The sequence below is a fragment of the Epinephelus fuscoguttatus genome, linkage group LG8, assembly GCF_011397635.1.
Source record: "Epinephelus fuscoguttatus linkage group LG8, E.fuscoguttatus.final_Chr_v1".
Lineage (NCBI taxonomy): Eukaryota > Metazoa > Chordata > Actinopteri > Perciformes > Serranidae > Epinephelus > Epinephelus fuscoguttatus.
This window is the reverse complement of record NC_064759.1, coordinates 34,656,039-34,673,783: the sequence shown is the minus strand read 5'-3', so window position 1 is coordinate 34,673,783 and position 17,745 is coordinate 34,656,039. Positions and strand designations below refer to the sequence as shown.

The window sequence follows — 17,745 nt, the reverse complement described above, 5'->3', positions numbered from 1 at the left end:
CATGACTCGCATGTCACTGCATGTGGGAACAAGACGACGTGCAAGGCGATGTTTTTGGACGTTGCCCTTTTCCTGATTCCACACCCACCTCCTCTTCACCAGCTCGCGACATGTTCTGAAGCAGTGCTGCTTTGCACCCGTCAGGGCCGATCACTGGCGAGGATGGGTTGAGTATGGCGCCACGGGATCCACAGCGACAGCCGAGAGCGATGGTGGACAACATCTCGCTTAGAATAAAAGCAGGATGACATCAAGTCCAAAGCAGAAACAGCAAAACCTTCTCCTTTTGTGATCTTTGTTCACAAGAGCAGTGGATGAAGTGAGAAAGAGGAGTGCAGAATATTCAGTTCATAAATTAGATTTATTTTGATACAGTATGTAGTTATACTCATTCCAAATGTTTATCATTTCATAAAGGAAATTAAATGATTTTCTGGAAACAAAAAGCTGTATTGAGGAAAAACCCTGCACGCCTGAAGCACCATGGTTTTGTTTTGTTTCTTGTATGTACAATTACATATAACCTCTTTTATTTTTGCTTACAGTAACTTGTACTGTACATAAATATGCCACACATATCCCTCTCTGCATATGTTTTTCTTCTCACCATGCACAGGAATTTTAAACCTGAAGCACAGGCACTGAATTTGTCCTTGTTTCTAAAACAGCATAATAAACCTTAAATTCTGATGCACATTTTCAAACCTTTCCTTTCTACTGTTTTGGCAAATGTCCGACAACCAACAAAAAAAGGTTTTCATCTAAAATATTTTCATAGAAAAAGATGAACAGCTCATTTGACAGACATTTTCAAGGATAGGCAATACATTCATTAGAACATTAACCCATGCACATTACAGCAAATATGTTTGTTTTCTAGTCAGGCTCAAAGCCTTTGAGTTTGTTTCTTTTTTTTATAGTTCAACCTTAATGATAGCATTAGGGAATAAAAAGTCAGTCTGTCGTGGCGCTGACTCTTTGTGGAACATCTTTGTGGAACATCTTAATCGGTTTGTGAGTGCACCTACACAGTTACAGTAGACCTGGGATACAATGAAGGCAGACAAGGCGCTTTGTAGGTCTGATAAATATCGAGCGCGTTTGTTTGTGCAACGACACTCGAGAGCCATACTGATGACCTTGAAAGAACTAACGTCAAAGAAACTGTGTGAAGTAAACCTCTCATGTGTTTGGTTTGGATTTTCTGCTCTGGTTTGCAGTTGCAAAACTCGTCTTTGGCTGACACTGATAGTCTTACATTTATACATTCTGATGTAAAAAAAGGACAATCCTTTTTAAAGGAGGCTGTAAAATAACTGTTGTGCTGTTCTTTAAAGGTGCTATGTGTAACAATTTAAACCAGTACGCTGATGTTAACTACTAGAAGCCATCATAGCTTGGTTATTCTCAGTATCATAAATAAAGAGGGGCAAGGCTGAGACAATTACGAGCCACTGTTAAAGAACCTTGGTTAGGGCTGGGCAATATGCCAATATTATATCAATATTGTAATAAACTACATATCGTCTCTGGATATCGTAATATCCTAAGTGTTGGCTTTTCCTGGTTTTACGGACTGTTCAGCTGATCTTTCATTTGTCTTTACCCACTTAGTCATTATATCCCCATTACTTAAGATTACTTATAAAAAATCTCTGTGTAAATACTTAGTAAAAGCACCAATAGCTGCAATATTTATCGAGGTATTTAGTCAAAAATATTATCTTATTTCATTTTCTCCATATTGCCCAGCTCTACCACTGGTGCTGTGTTATAACAGCTTGAGTTTCTCAAATGTACGCCCATATTTTCCATAAACTCTGTCATAAATGATATTGCGACTCGTCCTCATGCGTTGTTCTCTATACTGAAAAGGACAAACATGCCTGAATTCATTTTTCTCTTGGCATTTTTACCATCTATCATCTGCCATCGCCAGAGAATCAAGCACATGACTTAACAAATCTACCAACAATGGACAAATATTTAGTGGTGAATGCAGACAGAGAAGTCATCCTGTTTAATTACACTAGCTGTAATACTGACCAAAATTAAATGTTGCAATAGTTTACTGGTGTGAATATGATACACATAGCACCTGAGATCTACATTCCCCTGTCTCTCACTCACTCATTCACTCATACATGTGTGCGTATGTGCACACGCACACACACACTTGACATCAACTAGTCAGTGCTGAGTGCAGTTTAGCATGCGATAATTCTGCTTGTTTCCTGTTAGTAACTGTAGAAAACTCCATGCACTTAATATCTCAGGCACGTGATTGTGACTGAGATAGACGATAACAGCTCAGGTTCTGTAACACTTTTCTCTGCACCTCTTTTTAAAGGTTAGGGTTTTTAAACAGGAATGAAAATCAGAAAATAATTTTATATATCGAAGACAATGACTGTATATAAAGATGGAAGACGCGTCTGCCTTCTTCTCACTGTACAAAAATGAAGCCAAAATCTCCCAGATACGGCGCTGCCATCTTGCACTTGCCTGAGTCCAGACCTTGGAATCAGCCTAGTCCACCGAGTTGACGAGTTGAAAACCCCAGCAAAATAAACATGTTACGAGGGTGGACACTATTCATCAATGGCCTATGTTTCGAAAGAAATACTAAAGCCTAAGTAAGTCATTAAAACAGGTATACTGGCATGGCTATGCATCGGTGTGGACTAAAAATGGCATTAGATTCAGGCATTTATGTTAGTCTCTAGTGATTGGTTAGGAAGAATTGAATCCCCCCCTTAGAAATCGTTGGATACAATGTCAGACTGAAGATGAAAACAGTGTGTAAGAAGAGTGTGAGGCGACAGTTCTGATATCAGAATCAAGACATTTTGGCTTCACTTCTGAGGAGCTGTCATGTCTTCCATCTTTATTTTTCAGCCTGTGATCTAAGATATTCAGAGGTGCCAATTTCAGTTAAGAATTTATATGCAAATGGCACAGAGGGTCATTTCTTTCATGTAAGACAAGTGAGTATACAGTGAAGTCTTTCCCTTTTCTCCCTCCACCCACTCACAGGTCCAGTATGAGGAGTAGTACAGGCATGAACCAAAACAATGCAAAGCTTAACAGAGATCTCAGAAAAAAAGTACTTTTGTTTGTAACGTTACAGCATTTCCTCGTAGAAGAGCAGGTATGCCTGAGAGTTGAGTACCCTTGACTCTGGTACCGTCTGAACGGTAGTATCACTGATGTACACCCACTGGCCCTGGAAGCTGCTGCCAGCATCCCTCGCACCTGAAAAACAAAACAAACAAAAAAAACAAAAAAAAAAACACTCAGTGTCAGTATTGCAGGGACACAGAGAATGATTAAATATTTGAAATCCAGCGTGGTTAAACAACAAGCTGTCAGAGGTTGGCTCCACAATAACAAAGCTCAAATAATATATCCGATAAAAAAGACGGACTGAGCCAAACTAGCACAAAACATTTTAAAGCTTCTCAATGTCACACGGGGACAAAAAGTTGTACTCTGCTGCAACTGTCAATCAAGCTGCAACCACCATCATAGTTACAGGGTGAAGACAGTGTAAAATGCCTTGGACTGAGATTCCTCAACTGGCTGCTACATGCTGACACCAAAAGAATTAGTACAACAAAAAAGCCTTGACATTGCTGTATTCAGTTGCTTAGTGTTTTGCTACGTGCACTGTATCCTGCCCGCTGAGGTGAGTGCGCCTGCTAGTTCGCTGTGTCTGAATGTCCTGCTGCTTAGTCGTCCTGTACAAATCATTGTCATGGTCGGCTCAATAGTCATAATGTGTGTCCTCACCTTAACTAATTTGAACATAGTGTAAATATTAAAGGTTACACTGTATCTGCTGGAGATACTCCTTCTGTAAGCGGACACTGTAGGGATACAGTATATCACCTTTTTCTTTCATGGACCTTATGTGTCCTGTTTCATGTTTTTTTTTTAAACTGTAGTTTTATAGTCTTACAAGGACAGATTTGGGGACTGAGGAGGGAAGGAAATTGTTTTTTATGTTGCGTCCCTTTCTCCTTAAATAGTCTAGGGAAGTATGTCTGAGACATCTCCGCTTGATTTAAATATATCTCTGTATTTCAGTGACAAACTAGTTTAGCTTTGGTGAAATTCTCACACACTGAATACCTGAATAGCCAATTAGAATAGCTAAGAGGCTTATTAACACATTTGTTCTGGATCCCGATTTTAATTTTCAAAGTGCAAATCTATGCACTTTACTACTAAATTAGTTAAATGAAAACAGAGAAAAGAGTCCTTTGCCTCTGATAATGCACAGGGTGAAAAATGGCCTGGCAATTATTTAGCATTCTTATCTGGAGATAGGGTGACCAGATGGGAATGGGTGAAATTCAGGACAGAGCAGTGGAGGGTGAGCATGTTCATATGGCCATGGTGGGTGTGGCCTCCACTACATCAGTGTCAACTAAGTCAAAAGTCAATGCTCAAAATATTATTTTTGTTTATAAAGTCAACTGTCTGTCATGAGGAAAAAGAAAACCAATGACTGTGTTGTTTGTAACAATGGGTAAACCATCCATTACATAGAATTCAGGATGACATGAAGCACAGTGTCCTGGCTGTGTTTATAAGACACATCACACACAGATGACAGGTATGTTACAGTCATTTTAAACGTCTTCTCAGCAGCTAAGACCGTAATTGAAATGTGAGAGCTATAACAAATTCTTCCTGCAGAGGTGGCTGCATTCTCCATCATCTGGTTTAAAAAAGGTCGAATGAGATCAACAATCCGTTATTTATGAAAGCCTGATTGGTGCAATAGACAAGTGAAAACACATCACTAACACTCTGACATATACTCTTACAACTGGACATTTTTTAATAACTAAAATCTGGAATTGTAGCCCACATAGGTGGTTTAATCAGAATATTTTCACTCATTCAGGGTGTTAACGAAAAAAAAAAAAAAGGAAAGAAAGAAAAGAAAAAAAAAGATTGATCTACTAATCAATCCGATACCAGCACGTAAAATAAAAATGGGTGGCATATGAATTGTTGTATGTCTCAACTCCTAAAATTTTATGTAAAATATTAAGAAATAAATACATAATAGTAGAATGAATGCCATAAAACTTTTTTTTTATCATTATTATCCAGTGTTGACACAGATCAAGACACAGGTTAAAGTGCAGCCACATAATTTGGTAAAAAAGACATTTTAAAGGCTACAGTAGAATGCTTTTTAAACTCTGCTCTGTTTCTGTTTCGTTTGCCTGTAGCGTGTGTATGCGTCATGACGTGAGGCATTACGTGGTATCGGACTGGTCATAGGCTGTACTCGCTGATACTCATTACCACATTTTAGGCAGTATTGGAGGCATGTACAACTGTAATGTTATCAACTATTCATGAAAATTTAGCAGCAAAAATACACAATAATCTCAGTGCAGTGTTTTCCAATATTACTGTGTCACCATGTCAGGTCTCTTCAGCATTTCATTGTACAGACAGCTCATGTTTTAGCTTGTTCATATTCTCTGTAACTGTAATGTTTAATTTTTGTGATAAGCAGACAGGATTCGTGATTTGGGACTGTCCTGAATTTTTCACTCTGGTGACATGTAATCTGGTCACCCTATCTAGACCTAAGTCTAAACACTGCATTAACTTAATGTTTTCAAGTAAAGCATCCAAAGGGCAATGTTTAGGGGCACTAAGGTGAAGAATGTTCAATGTTCACCTATAGTCTGTAGGTGTTAGAACAGGTAGATACTGTGTACCACATGACTGAACTACAGTCTGTCTGCGGTCATCATAATGACACGTTTGATCCTTGTGTCACCACCAACCAATGGCTCCAATACCAACGTCTAGCAAGGACAACTGCTTCCTTGAGTTTAAAAAGTACCTCCCAGCGCTATTGTGCAAATCCGGACACTCTTCTTGAGAGGAGAAAAGAAAAAAGTAGACAACACTGATCTATAGAGCAGAGATGTCAATTCATCCTGTCCTTTGTTGAGGACATCTCTGAGGTTACAAGGAGCAAGGCCTTTGCTGCACAATACTGACTGCTTTCACAAACAGCAAACAATCATGCTAACACAGGAAATAGTTTAAAGGTCTTAAAGGAGCTCAGAGATACAAACCCTGACCTGACAGGTTCCTGTGGTGTTGTTCTGTTTTCCTCTGGGGAGCGCGCACTTTTACATATGCAGTGTAGTGGCCTCCCCGCATTGAGCCACTGTGTTCGACAATCCCATACAGGCTGTACAGGACACGCTCACCAGCTGCCAGGTTCTAAAAAGGAGAATGAAGGTTAGCAGAAAGAGAAACAGAGCTAAAAAAGTAAAGATACAGAGATCGAAGTCTCCAGAAACAGTACCAACCAAGAACATTCATTACAAACAGAATAACTAAAATTTATTCAAGCACACCGAATATATTTTACCTTGCAGGATGCCGAGCAGAATGGAGCCAGATCCAAGATGAGGGGAAAGTCAACATGGCGGTTCACTTTTCGTAAGTTCATCCCTGCCTTAAAATACAAAACCAGAGTGGCAGCAATTTAGCATTTAGGTCTGTAGACCACAACAGAAGCCCTTCAACATCACTGTTTAGGATATGTCAAACACCCACACTACTGCACTCAACAATTTCCTGTCAGCGTGACAAAAAACGAAAAGGCAGCGTGTATGCCTGCTCACCTGATGGAAGCGTTTAAGATGCAACGTGATGACAGGAGGCAGCAAAGATATCAGCATTTGCTTCCTAGCACTGGTGTAAATCTTCTCCAGCTTCTTGTCTATGCCAACAACAAAAGATACAAAGAAATGTCAGATTTAACTGTTAAAAAATACACTTTGTTGTATTTAAATGAACAGTCAGGAATCTTTTGTATAAAGATTTGAGTGATTGAGGCAAACACTGAAAACAGTAAGTGCTCACTGACATTACAGACTGTAGCCCTTCATCTTGACACTAGTAAGAATTTGCACTTGTTCTGATGTGCGTAAACACAAGCTGCTACTGATGAACTCCACACGGTCAGAGTGTTTGGAACTCAGTGAGCACACAATCAGAGAGCAAAGGAGTGAAGTGCACCACAGAAGTAGACTGAGAAGTTTCTATGGACGTTTTGATACTTCTTTCAGAGCAAAATCTGGTCATTGTTGGAATCTATTTTTACTGGCAAGAACTCAAGCTGCCTACGGCCGCCATGAAGGACAAAACTCAAAACTATTTACAGCCAACAATCGAGCCTACTGTGGTTGAGAGTTTGATATTCAAAGATGGATTTTATAAATGAAGTATCACTGAAAGGGCTTCCTAGGGGATGACCTGTGATTAAATGATCAGATGTACAATAATCTGGCAATTAGAGTTGTAACGATTAGTTGATTTTTTGATTAGTCAATCAAAAGAAAATTAAATGAAACTCTACATAATTAAATAATTGTTTTTGAATTTTTTATAAAGAGAAAAGCTGAACCTTTGCTGGTTTCACGCTTCTTAAATGTGATCATTTAATGATTTTCTTTGTCATGTACAATAATAAACTTGACAGCTTTGGATTTAGTGGGATGAAACATCATTTGAAGACGTCACCTTGGGCTCTGGTAAACTGTATAGGTTTCACTATTTTCTAACATTTTACTGGCAAAATAATGAATCAAGAAAATAACTGGCAGACTAATCAATAATAACAAACAATCGCTAGCTGCATACCTACTGGCAATAATTTAGAAACACTCAGCTTTTTTTTGTTTCATATGTTTTGTCTTACCGGCTGAGCTGCTCTTGCGCAGCTGTTTCTGTCTGCGTTCAGTGCAGTTCTCACACAGCAGCTTGTTGTTGCCCATCAGCAGTTCCACAGAGGTGAACTGGTGGAGGCAGGACTGGATGGAGCACTCCTTGGAGCTGGGTGTGTAACTGTGGGACAGTGCCTGGAAGGCCCCCTGGTGGTGTTGATGGTGGAGGTTATCTCGTGACTGCGTCTCTCCCTGCTCCTCCTGAGAACAGTGTGTAGAAGGAGAGCAGTCCCCAGGAGCGAACCCGAGGTTGACTTTAGACACTGCAGTGACGAGCTGCTCTACTGCACCACTTTGCCTCATGGAGGATGATGACAAGGGGGAGGAGGCAGAGACGGGCGTAGGGGATGGAGTGAGGGTGGACGTGGATGATGGGGTGGACATGTGCCCGTGGCTGTGGCTGGATGAGGAGGTGCGTGGGGCCCACTCGCTCTCTGAGGCCTCACTGTCAGCGTCATTACTGCTGTCCTGAGCACCTGAGTCTCTTTCGCTGCCATCTGAAAGGCTGCCAGCAGCAGCCATCTTGCAAACAGAGACACCACGAGCTGATCCAACAGCTACACCCTCCTCCTCCACCCGCTCCACACTGCAGCTTGCTCCCTTCTCCTCCACGGAGCTTGAAGACTTCCTGCTCTGCTGCTTCTGGGGGAAATAAGAACAGATACATGAGCCCCTTTCAGGGATGCAATTTTACATGTTGGTTATAAAGAATCTTTATTATTATTATTTTTTTTTTTCATAAAATTTGCTCTGGCTATCTTCCAACTAAAATGTATGGCTAAAATGTGAATAAAAGAACTCACACTGCCAGTAAAGGCATGCAAAAGATACCAACATCTATATCTATGACACAAACACACAAGAGATGAGGAAGGGATGCTGTAAATGCTGTGCCTTGATTACATCATCTTAAAGCAGCACATTTGACTCTGAGGAGAGACTATTGCATGCTACTTTGTAAAGATGGCTGGAAACTGACATTGTAGTGAGAAAACATCTGACCCTGGCCCGATGTAACAGAAAGAAATAACAGGACAGCTTGGAGACGCGATGTGGGAAAACATTTTCCATCTAGTACATCATAGGAGATATCCTGCAATGCTTCGGTCATATCCACACTATTATGTTTTTAACGACAATGATCCCCGTACACAAGAGTGCATTAGCACCGTTTCAGATATAATTTCCGTTTATACTAAAACACCTGAATTGTTTAGTATAAACTGTCTACTCTGCGGCTGGTTGCTTAGTGACAGACAATAGTAGAGGAGGAGGAGATATACGCACATCACCGGTAAGTGCAAGGCTGTCAACAAGCAACAAGCAAGCTAGAAAAGGGAAAAAGCCCGCACACTGCTCCAAGTCACAACTGTGGTTTATTAGGACAACGTTTCGTTCCCTTTGACCTGATGAAGATCCCTTCTGGATCGAAACATTGTCCTAATATACCACAGTTGTGACTTGGAGCAGTGTGCAGGCTTTTTTCCTTTTCTTAGTGACAGACAATACCATGGAGATGACTAAACGTACAACCAGAGATTTCTTTGCTTGGACTGAGGACAAGTTGGAACTGTTACCTAAATGAACAAATGAGTATAAGGTGCTGGCAGTGGCAGAAAACAGACTATATATATATATGTATCTATATATGTATATATGTCTATATATATATATATATATATATAGATATATATATATATATAGATATATCTATATACAGTACAGGCCAAAAGTTTGGACACACCTTCTCATTCAATGCGTTTTCTTTATTTTCATGACTATTTACATTGTAGATTCTCACTGAAGGCATCAAAACTATGAATGAACACATGTGGAGTTATGTACTTAACAAAAAAAGGTGAAATAACTGAAAACATGTTTTATATTCTAGTTTCTTCAAAATAGCCACCCTTTGCTCTGATTACTGCTTTGCACACTCTTGGCATTCTCTCTTTATCAATGAGGTTGGGACCATCAGTTGTGTTGTGCAGAAGTCAGGTTAATACACAGCCGACAGCCCTATTGGACAACTGTTAAAATTCATATTATGGCAAGAACCAATCAGCTAACTAAAGAAAAACGAGTGGCCATCATTACTTTAAGAAATGAAGGTCAGTCAGTCCGGAAAATTGCAAAAACTTTAAATGTGTCCCCAAGTGGAGTCGCAAAAACCATCAAGTGCTACAACGAAACTGGCACACATGAGGACCGACCCAGGAAAGGAAGACCAAGAGTCACCTCTGCTTCTGAGGATAAGTTCATCCGAGTCACCAGCCTCAGAAATCGCAAGTTAACAGCAGCTCAGATCAGAGACCAGATGAATGCCACACAGAGTTCTAGCAGCAGACCCATCTCTAGAACAACTGTTAAGAGGAGACTGCGCGAATCAGGCCTTCATGGTCAAATAGCTGCTAGGAAACCACTGCTAAGGAGAGGCAACAAGCAGAAGAGATTTGTTTGGGCCAAGAAACACAAGGAATGGACATTAGACCAGTGGAAATCTGTGCTTTGGTCTGATGAGTCCAACTTTGAGATCTTTGGTTCCAACCGCCGTGTCTTTGTGAGACGCAGAAAAGGTGAACGGATGGATTCCACATGCCTGGTTCCCACTGTGAAGCATGGAGGAGGAGGTGTGATGGTGTGGGGGTGTTTTGCTGGTGACACTGTTGGGGATTTATTCAAAATTGAAGGCACACTGAACCAGCATGGCTACCACAGCATCCTGCAGCGACATGCCATCCCATCCGGTTTGCGTTTAGTTGGACGATCATTTATTTTTCAACAGGACAATGACCCCAAACACACCTCCAGGCTGTGTAAGGGCTATTTGACCAAGAAGGAGAGTGATGGAGTGCTGCGGCAGATGACCTGGCCTCCACAGTCACCAGACCTGAACCCAATCGAGATAGTTTGGGGTGAGCTGGACCACAGAGTGAAGGCAAAGGGGCCAACAAGTGCTAAACACCTCTGGGAACTCCTTCAAGACTGTTGGAAAACCATTTCAGGTGACTACCTCTTGAAGCTCATGGAGAGAATGCCAAGAGTGTGCAAAGCAGTAATCAGAGCAAAGGGTGGCTATTTTGAAGAAACTAGAATATAAAACATGTTTTCAGTTATTTCACCTTTTTTTGTTAAGTACATAACTCCACATGTGTTCATTCATAGTTTTGATGCCTTCAGTGAGAATCTACAATGTAAATAGTCATGAAAATAAAGAAAACGCATTGAATGAGAAGGTGTGTCCAAACTTTTGGCCTGTACTGTATATATACGGAATTTCGCAATTATGGGATCAATAAATGTGTATCTTATTAGCGTCATATTAGAGTGGTTCCAAGAGGACTATCCATCACAGGAGGAGAAGCCATGGCAACAGTATGCAGGTATGCAGACCTAGCTATAATATTTTGGTTTGACACTTTGCAACTAATAAGACCCAAGCTGGAAGCAAATGTAGGTGTCTCCTTCATTGTTTTTAAGAATCTCAGTTTTGCCCGTCTAGACAAAAATGTGACTGAAGATTTCAAACTCAAACAAGGCCAGCAGTATTTTCAAAGGTCTCTGTTAAGGCTTCCAAAACTGCATTTGTTTTAAAGCATCAGCCTTAGTCTTCTTTTAAATCACATTCAGGAGGGAAAAATAGAAACTGACACTAAAGCCCAGGCTGAAGCACTTTGCAAAAACATGTTTACCTACACCTGTCTTCAGATAATGGAGAAACCCAAACACTGGCATGATACAGAAACAATCAAATGCACAAACCCAGCAAATCACTGCTTAATGAGAAATCACTTTTAGATTAAGCAGCACTAGTACTTTTTACATGCACATCCCTACCTGCCCGCTCAGCTTCCTGGTGTTTCTGTTGACCGAGTGTGCTGCGGAAAAAACCTGGTCGCTGTGAGTCATGTGTGTGTCCTGCTCCCGGCTGCTTTTCCCCAGCCTACCAGGGTTGGACGGTTTTGATATCTGAGTTTGACAAATAAAGAATCATCAGTTCAAAGTTGAACCATAACCAATACCGCAGAATTTTTCTTCTGAAAACACTTCAACCTGTCACCTAACTGTGTCAATTTTCTTACTCAATAAAATAGGTATGCTGTTTTAGAGTGATAATTATCATCCTTTGATATTATTTTCATTGGTTTTCTTATGAACAACTGCAGCAGCTCACCCTCTCCTCTATGATGGGTAAGGAGATGTCTATGAAAGCCTCCTTCACTGTGGAGATCTGAAAGAAAAATCACACACAAGTCAATGTCAGCAAATATATTCATCACCTTCTCAAAAAGTCAAAATTACAGCCAGTTGTTAACAAACTTCTGCTGCTGAACAAGACTAAGAGGAGATCTGGGAAGCAACTGATTCTCTGCTTATTGCTCTCCAGCTCCACACCTGGTGCTCTCTACCTTCAAGGATGTTCTTAAGTTTTCATAGTGGCATTTGCTTTGTTAACAACTCGGAGCTGAGCCCCCACATGTTATTGTAAATGCCTGCTGCAAACAGTTGGTGTCTGAGCTGGTTCTTGAAGGGCTTTTTGGTTTTGTTTTTTCTGTTGACTTCTGTTTTCTCTGACTTATTTTTCAGTTTGGTTGTGGGTAACAAAGTTAAAAATGATGCTTGGATATAAAAGCAAGATGAGAAATGGCAACCTAATCTTGGTTAGCTTCACTTCAGGCCAGTGACAAATTCAATTTGTGACAGAAAATGTCTGGAAATCTATTGCAACTCCAGCAGTGATTGTTTAAATAAAGCAGTAGCAAAACAAACTGAAATTTCAGTTTAACTGGGTTTTACATTAACTGTATTTGAAGGCACTACTGAGTCAAGGTTGGCTGAATAACATGTGAACTTGCCGACCTTGTGCTTCATACGTGTTCCATTGAGGGCACTGCATTGAGCTCTGCCTGATTGGTTCACACAGACTATTCTATAATTCAACCACATACACTTACATGCTCGCACTCTTCACACATAATTGTGTTAGTCAGCTCGCCAACAAAAATGCGGTCCACAAAGTTCATTTTCACACCTTCCTTTCCGTACGCTAGTGGGAAAAACAGAGACATAGTTTTTAATTGAAAAATGTCATCATTAACCTGTCAATTCACTCCACTAAACCTTTCTGCTCACTATTATATCTCCAATAAAGGCTGAGGACTAACTGTATATAACTGGTTTTGTTGATCATATGAATAGAACGTTGCAGGTAACAGTGAAGGTGTATCCAAAAAAGGCTATACTGTGCTATGTGTTCCATCGAACCACCCTTAGCCTGATTAGTAACTGAGCTGTACTTCTATTAACTGCCACAAGATGGGACTATTGATCTTAGCCATCTTATCCACTGTAGCGAGTATATGAACCTTTGACTTGGCGTTTGGTCTCTTCATCTGCTGTCTTTTCGGTGGGATTGTTGAAAGCCTTCAGAATTCCCGCTTTCACCCTCTGGACACAAACACAGAATAACAGAACAATGCAGATTTAATGCAAAATAAATACATCAATTAAAATAAAATCCACTCTGGGATGTTTTTCTTGAATTCTCTCCATTACATCCATTAGTGAAATATCAAATTCTAGCCTACAGCTCAGTTTGACAGGTATACCTATTATAAGCATCATTAGTGTAAAATAATTATTGTGCTTGTCTAAAAACATTACCATGTAGATCTTAATTAACAGCGCATGTATGTGTGTCTATAAGTCCTTCACAGGGCCCTCTTATTGAAGGTGACATGGTCAGTGAGTGTGTTGGTGACAGAGCTGTGAAGAGGCACAGCCACAGTAAAGCACCAATCAATAGATAATTGGCCATGGTCTGTGTCTGTGGTCGAGACCAGTCAGCCCCCATTGTCTCGGGACCCACGCACTGGACTGGCTATTTAGGTCAAAAAGTCCTGTTAATCCCAGCCTGGCCGGCGTGCACCCCACTCACTCAGCAGTCAAACCAGGCTGAAGCTCTCCTACTAATTAATTACCAGCAACCCCCCCATCTCCATCTCTCCCTCCCCAGAATAACAGCATGCACTGTCCCACACGGGATGGGGCCAAGGGAGGGGGTTAGGGGAGGTGGAGAGGGTTGCTGGTACAAGGGTGCAGGGGTGGAAACTAAAATGAAGACGGGGTGAAGAAGGACAGTCCATGCCCTGAGAGAGTAATACCTACCGTCTCAGCTAATTGGTGATAATTGACTGGGGCCAAATTAGCATATTAGGATCTCTGATACTAATGGCCAATCAACACAAACACTTAGGGCCTCTAAAAGGTTGGTGACACCCACTGCAAAAATACCAGTCTCTCTCTGTGACACACACTAACACAGGACATTATGTGTATATAATCTAATCAGTATATATGAATATCTCAAACACGCCAATTCAATATGAATGGGTTTATTCAGACTCAGTAGGTATGGATTAATAGCTGTCGGCTTAAGAAAAAATGTTTGTGTCATGTTTGTCCAGCTATATCAAAAACACTTCTATGATACATCTCATCTTCATTAGAAAAGTTAGTACCTAGTTTAATGTTTGCATTCATTTGTAAAAAATATTCAACAATGCAGGCTAAAATGCCACTGTATCTCTGACTGTGCTTGGCTGTATAAATGAGTTTCTGAGTGAATGAATAGAGGGCGCAGTACCCCCTCCCTCTTTACCTCCTTGATTGGATTGGGAGATCGGCTGATGAGTATGTGTGTGTGTGTGTGTGTGTGTATGTGTGAGGGAGGGGGCTGTGGGTGACCCTCAAGCACAATGGGACGGCCCTGGAGCTCATTCAGCAGCTGTGGGTTTCCCAAGATCACACAATGATGCCGGTCGTGCCACTTGCAAGTCCCCTAAGTGGCACAACTGTCAGTGTTCACAAGTTTGAATGGGAGCAGGGGAGCCCAGCCTGCGGCCCCTCCTGGGTCTGAGGCTGACCACTAAACACACCCGCTAACTTCTCCTCCTTGGTTCACATAGCCACTGGTGGGGCCACAGGGGCCAGCTCAGCCATGCAAAGGGCTGCTGTGGGGTCTCCTAATTGCCCTGTGAAGGCCTGGGGGGAAGGGGTTCTCTGTACTTGCCAAAAACATGGCACCATAAGGTTAAAACACAAAAACTGGCTGGCCAAGCAAAACCAAGATACTGGGTTTTGTGAAAGCACACAGCCGCCAACAAACACACTGAATGTTTTCCATTATAACTACAGCAGGCTCGGCTGGCTTTCAAAACAAACACAGAATTCCCCACAATTAGCATGATACTATCAGTGAACTACCATCACTGCTGATTGCTGATTTTTTTCAGTAAATGGTTTGATGCAGTACAAAAAAGGCAGTGCGTTTCACAGCAATCCAAGCAAACATTTGAAAATTAAAAAACAAAATACAACTTGCCAAGTCAAATAGACAAAAACAAACTAAGAGTCTACAGTCATGTTAGTGGCTCTGTGAGGCTGTGCAAAAGCACAATGGTGTTCACAATGCTAATGTGAGCATGCTACAATTTTCAGTTAAAGTGCTTTAATAGAGATGTTTACTATGTATAATATTATAATCAAATACTACATATAATATAGTATAATATATAGTATTCACCATCTTAGTTTTGCATGTTAGCATGGTAATATTTGTTGATTAGCCAAGCAGCAATCTCCAGGCCTGAAAAAAAAACAAACAAACCTCAAGACTTCAAAAAAGGAGTCCACAAAGCAATGTGTGACATCACAGTAACTTCACCATTACTTTAAACAGTCTATGCAATTAGTACAAAACACTAAATAGAGGATGATGGGATTGTTAGCATTAATGTGGCTAAGAAATAGCCAGTTATAATGTTCCCCTTCGGGCAATGATAAACCCCCCAAAACTCATCTCTGTTCAGCAGAATGATATACTTAAGTTTTTTTGTCCATGAAAAAAATCCCCTTATGCTTTAGGCTCAGATATAACTCTACTACTTTACCTTATTTAGTACGCACAGATGATATGAATATGCAGATTAGCACCGCATCTTAGCCACTCGTCTGCAGCTCCAGTGTACCTGCTTACCTTCACTCTCTTCACACACACAAACCTCTCTACAAAATGCTCAGCCATGGCATTGACTGCTTCTTTTTACTCAAGATATGGTGTAGCCTATAAAAAAACACCATGTGGACATGTTATCAAGGTTAAAGACTCTACTGTCACTGAAGGGGGTCTTTAAATCCCTGAATTTCCTTCAAGGTTTGTTAAAACCCAACGAGCATGTACATACAGCGTCCTCATTTCTAACACATTTTCTCCTACCAAATGTTCAAAAAGCACTTGGAAACCCCCCCCCCAAATACCAGAGGTACAAAGAGTACTTTTTGCAGATATGAGGGACATTTCTTTTATGAAAAGTAAAACTTAAGCAAACTTTGAAAAACATAACAAAAGATCCACACCAAATACATTCTGGACTTGGAAAAACAGTGTGTGTTTAAGCTTTTTACAGCCTTTACAGGTGTATGTGTGTATATGTAAGCTCACTTTAGTTTCCTCTACTCGTATGGAGTCCAGTAGGTAGTGCAGAAGCTCCTGGCTGTCTTGTTGTTGGTAGCCCTTGAAGCGCGGAGCCCTGGAAACAAACAAAGTAAAACATAGGTGTCAACAACAAGTCAACAACGACAGAGAAACTTATGAAAATAAGGTGAAAGGAAGCAGAACATAGCTGAGAAAGGACTACGACCTGTTGGCAGGAAAAACCAGAAATATTTGCCTTCAATCATTTTTTTATCAAGGTTATACATTTTTATGACGTATGTGATCAAACCCAATCAAGTCAAAAGGAAGGAAACTACCACACAAGCATTTGAAATCTATAGAGAAACATGAAAAAATGAGAAAACTCCCATTACCCCTTTTCAAGGCTCTTTCACTTTTGTATCTGTAAAATCCTGCCGGCCACTATATGAGGTTTGATTCCTTTCACATATCAAAACATTTCAACTAAGATTTGAAAGGTTGAAAATTTGCCTCACTCTTACATTGTTCACAGTTTGATGTTTTCAGTGTTACAAATCTGTCTTCAAAGTTTTTAAACTTGCTTTATTGACATTCATCAAAGCCCTATCAGAAATCCAACTCACTTTCTCCTTTCATAGATTCAAACCTGCTCTTTCAGCTTTGCTGTCTGGGATTTTTTAGCGTTTTAACAGAGGAAACGTTCTGAACTCAAAATTCAAACACATGAATAGAATGAAAGCCAATCATCTTACATACTCAAACACTGCACACATTGTCACAGCAAAGCAATATTTTGAGATATTTAAAGCACATTTTCCTACATTTGAATCCTATTCTTTTTTTTTGGTTTTAAATTCATAGTTCACAACATACTTTCAGCTACAGCTGCTGACAAACAACTACTTTGGTGACCGATTCATCTGTGTTTTACTTTGATTAATCGATTATCAATCGGATAAAAAGAGAAAAACTATCTATTTCCAGCTTTTTATTCAAAAACAAAACATACTCCTTGTAAAGAAAAAAATCAAATGTATGCTAGATGAAGAGTACGTACAGACAAGGCCACTACAATAACAAATAAATATTTTACAACGTTACGTCATACTCCAGTGTGACTCTGACCTAATTTTACTTAATAAGCGCTAGCTAAGTCTGCCATTTCTGGCAGATTTGTGGCTGTTCTGATGTACAAACACATGATTACAGGGTAATCTAAAAGCAAATGTAAGCAACAGAAATACCTTCCGTCTGTTTCATTTTGTCTTGTGATGGATCAATGCAGCTGGGCCCCAAAGTAAAACTATTCAGCTTTATAAAAGTTAGCTTAAAAAATGGCTTCATCAGGGGCCCAGCTACAGGACACCAAATTTTATTTCCTAGGATGGCGGAGGCATGATCACCCTCCTCTCCCTCTGATTAGCAAGTACTTATTGCCTTTGTTGGTTGGATTGGTTAAGTTTAGGCAAGAAGAGTGAGATCAGTTAG

The 17,745-nt window shown here is 40.4% G+C and overlaps 1 protein-coding gene across 3 annotated transcripts in view; it reads right to left on the bottom strand.

Moving 5' to 3' along the window:
• Positions 1–342: 342 nt before the first annotated feature.
• usp45 (ubiquitin specific peptidase 45) overlaps positions 343–17,745 on the bottom strand; it is a 42,706-nt gene continuing 25,303 nt past the window's right edge. For 2 of the 3 annotated variants that reach the window (XM_049584677.1, XM_049584676.1), the window contains exons 9-18: positions 16,282–16,369; positions 13,145–13,226; positions 12,734–12,825; positions 11,953–12,009; positions 11,616–11,747; positions 7,754–8,420; positions 6,675–6,772; positions 6,419–6,505; positions 6,117–6,267; positions 343–3,255 (exon numbers count right to left, since the gene is read on the bottom strand). In XM_049584677.1, the coding sequence (XP_049440634.1) occupies positions 3,125–3,255; positions 6,117–6,267; positions 6,419–6,505; positions 6,675–6,772; positions 7,754–8,420; positions 11,616–11,747; positions 11,953–12,009; positions 12,734–12,825; positions 13,145–13,226; positions 16,282–16,369 (1,585 nt within the window). In that variant the 3' untranslated portion in view covers positions 343–3,124. The remainder of the gene's footprint in view (positions 3,256–6,116; positions 6,268–6,418; positions 6,506–6,674; positions 6,773–7,753; positions 8,421–11,615; positions 11,748–11,952; positions 12,010–12,733; positions 12,826–13,144; positions 13,227–16,281; positions 16,370–17,745) is intronic. The other variant, XM_049584678.1, reaches the window with a different exon arrangement.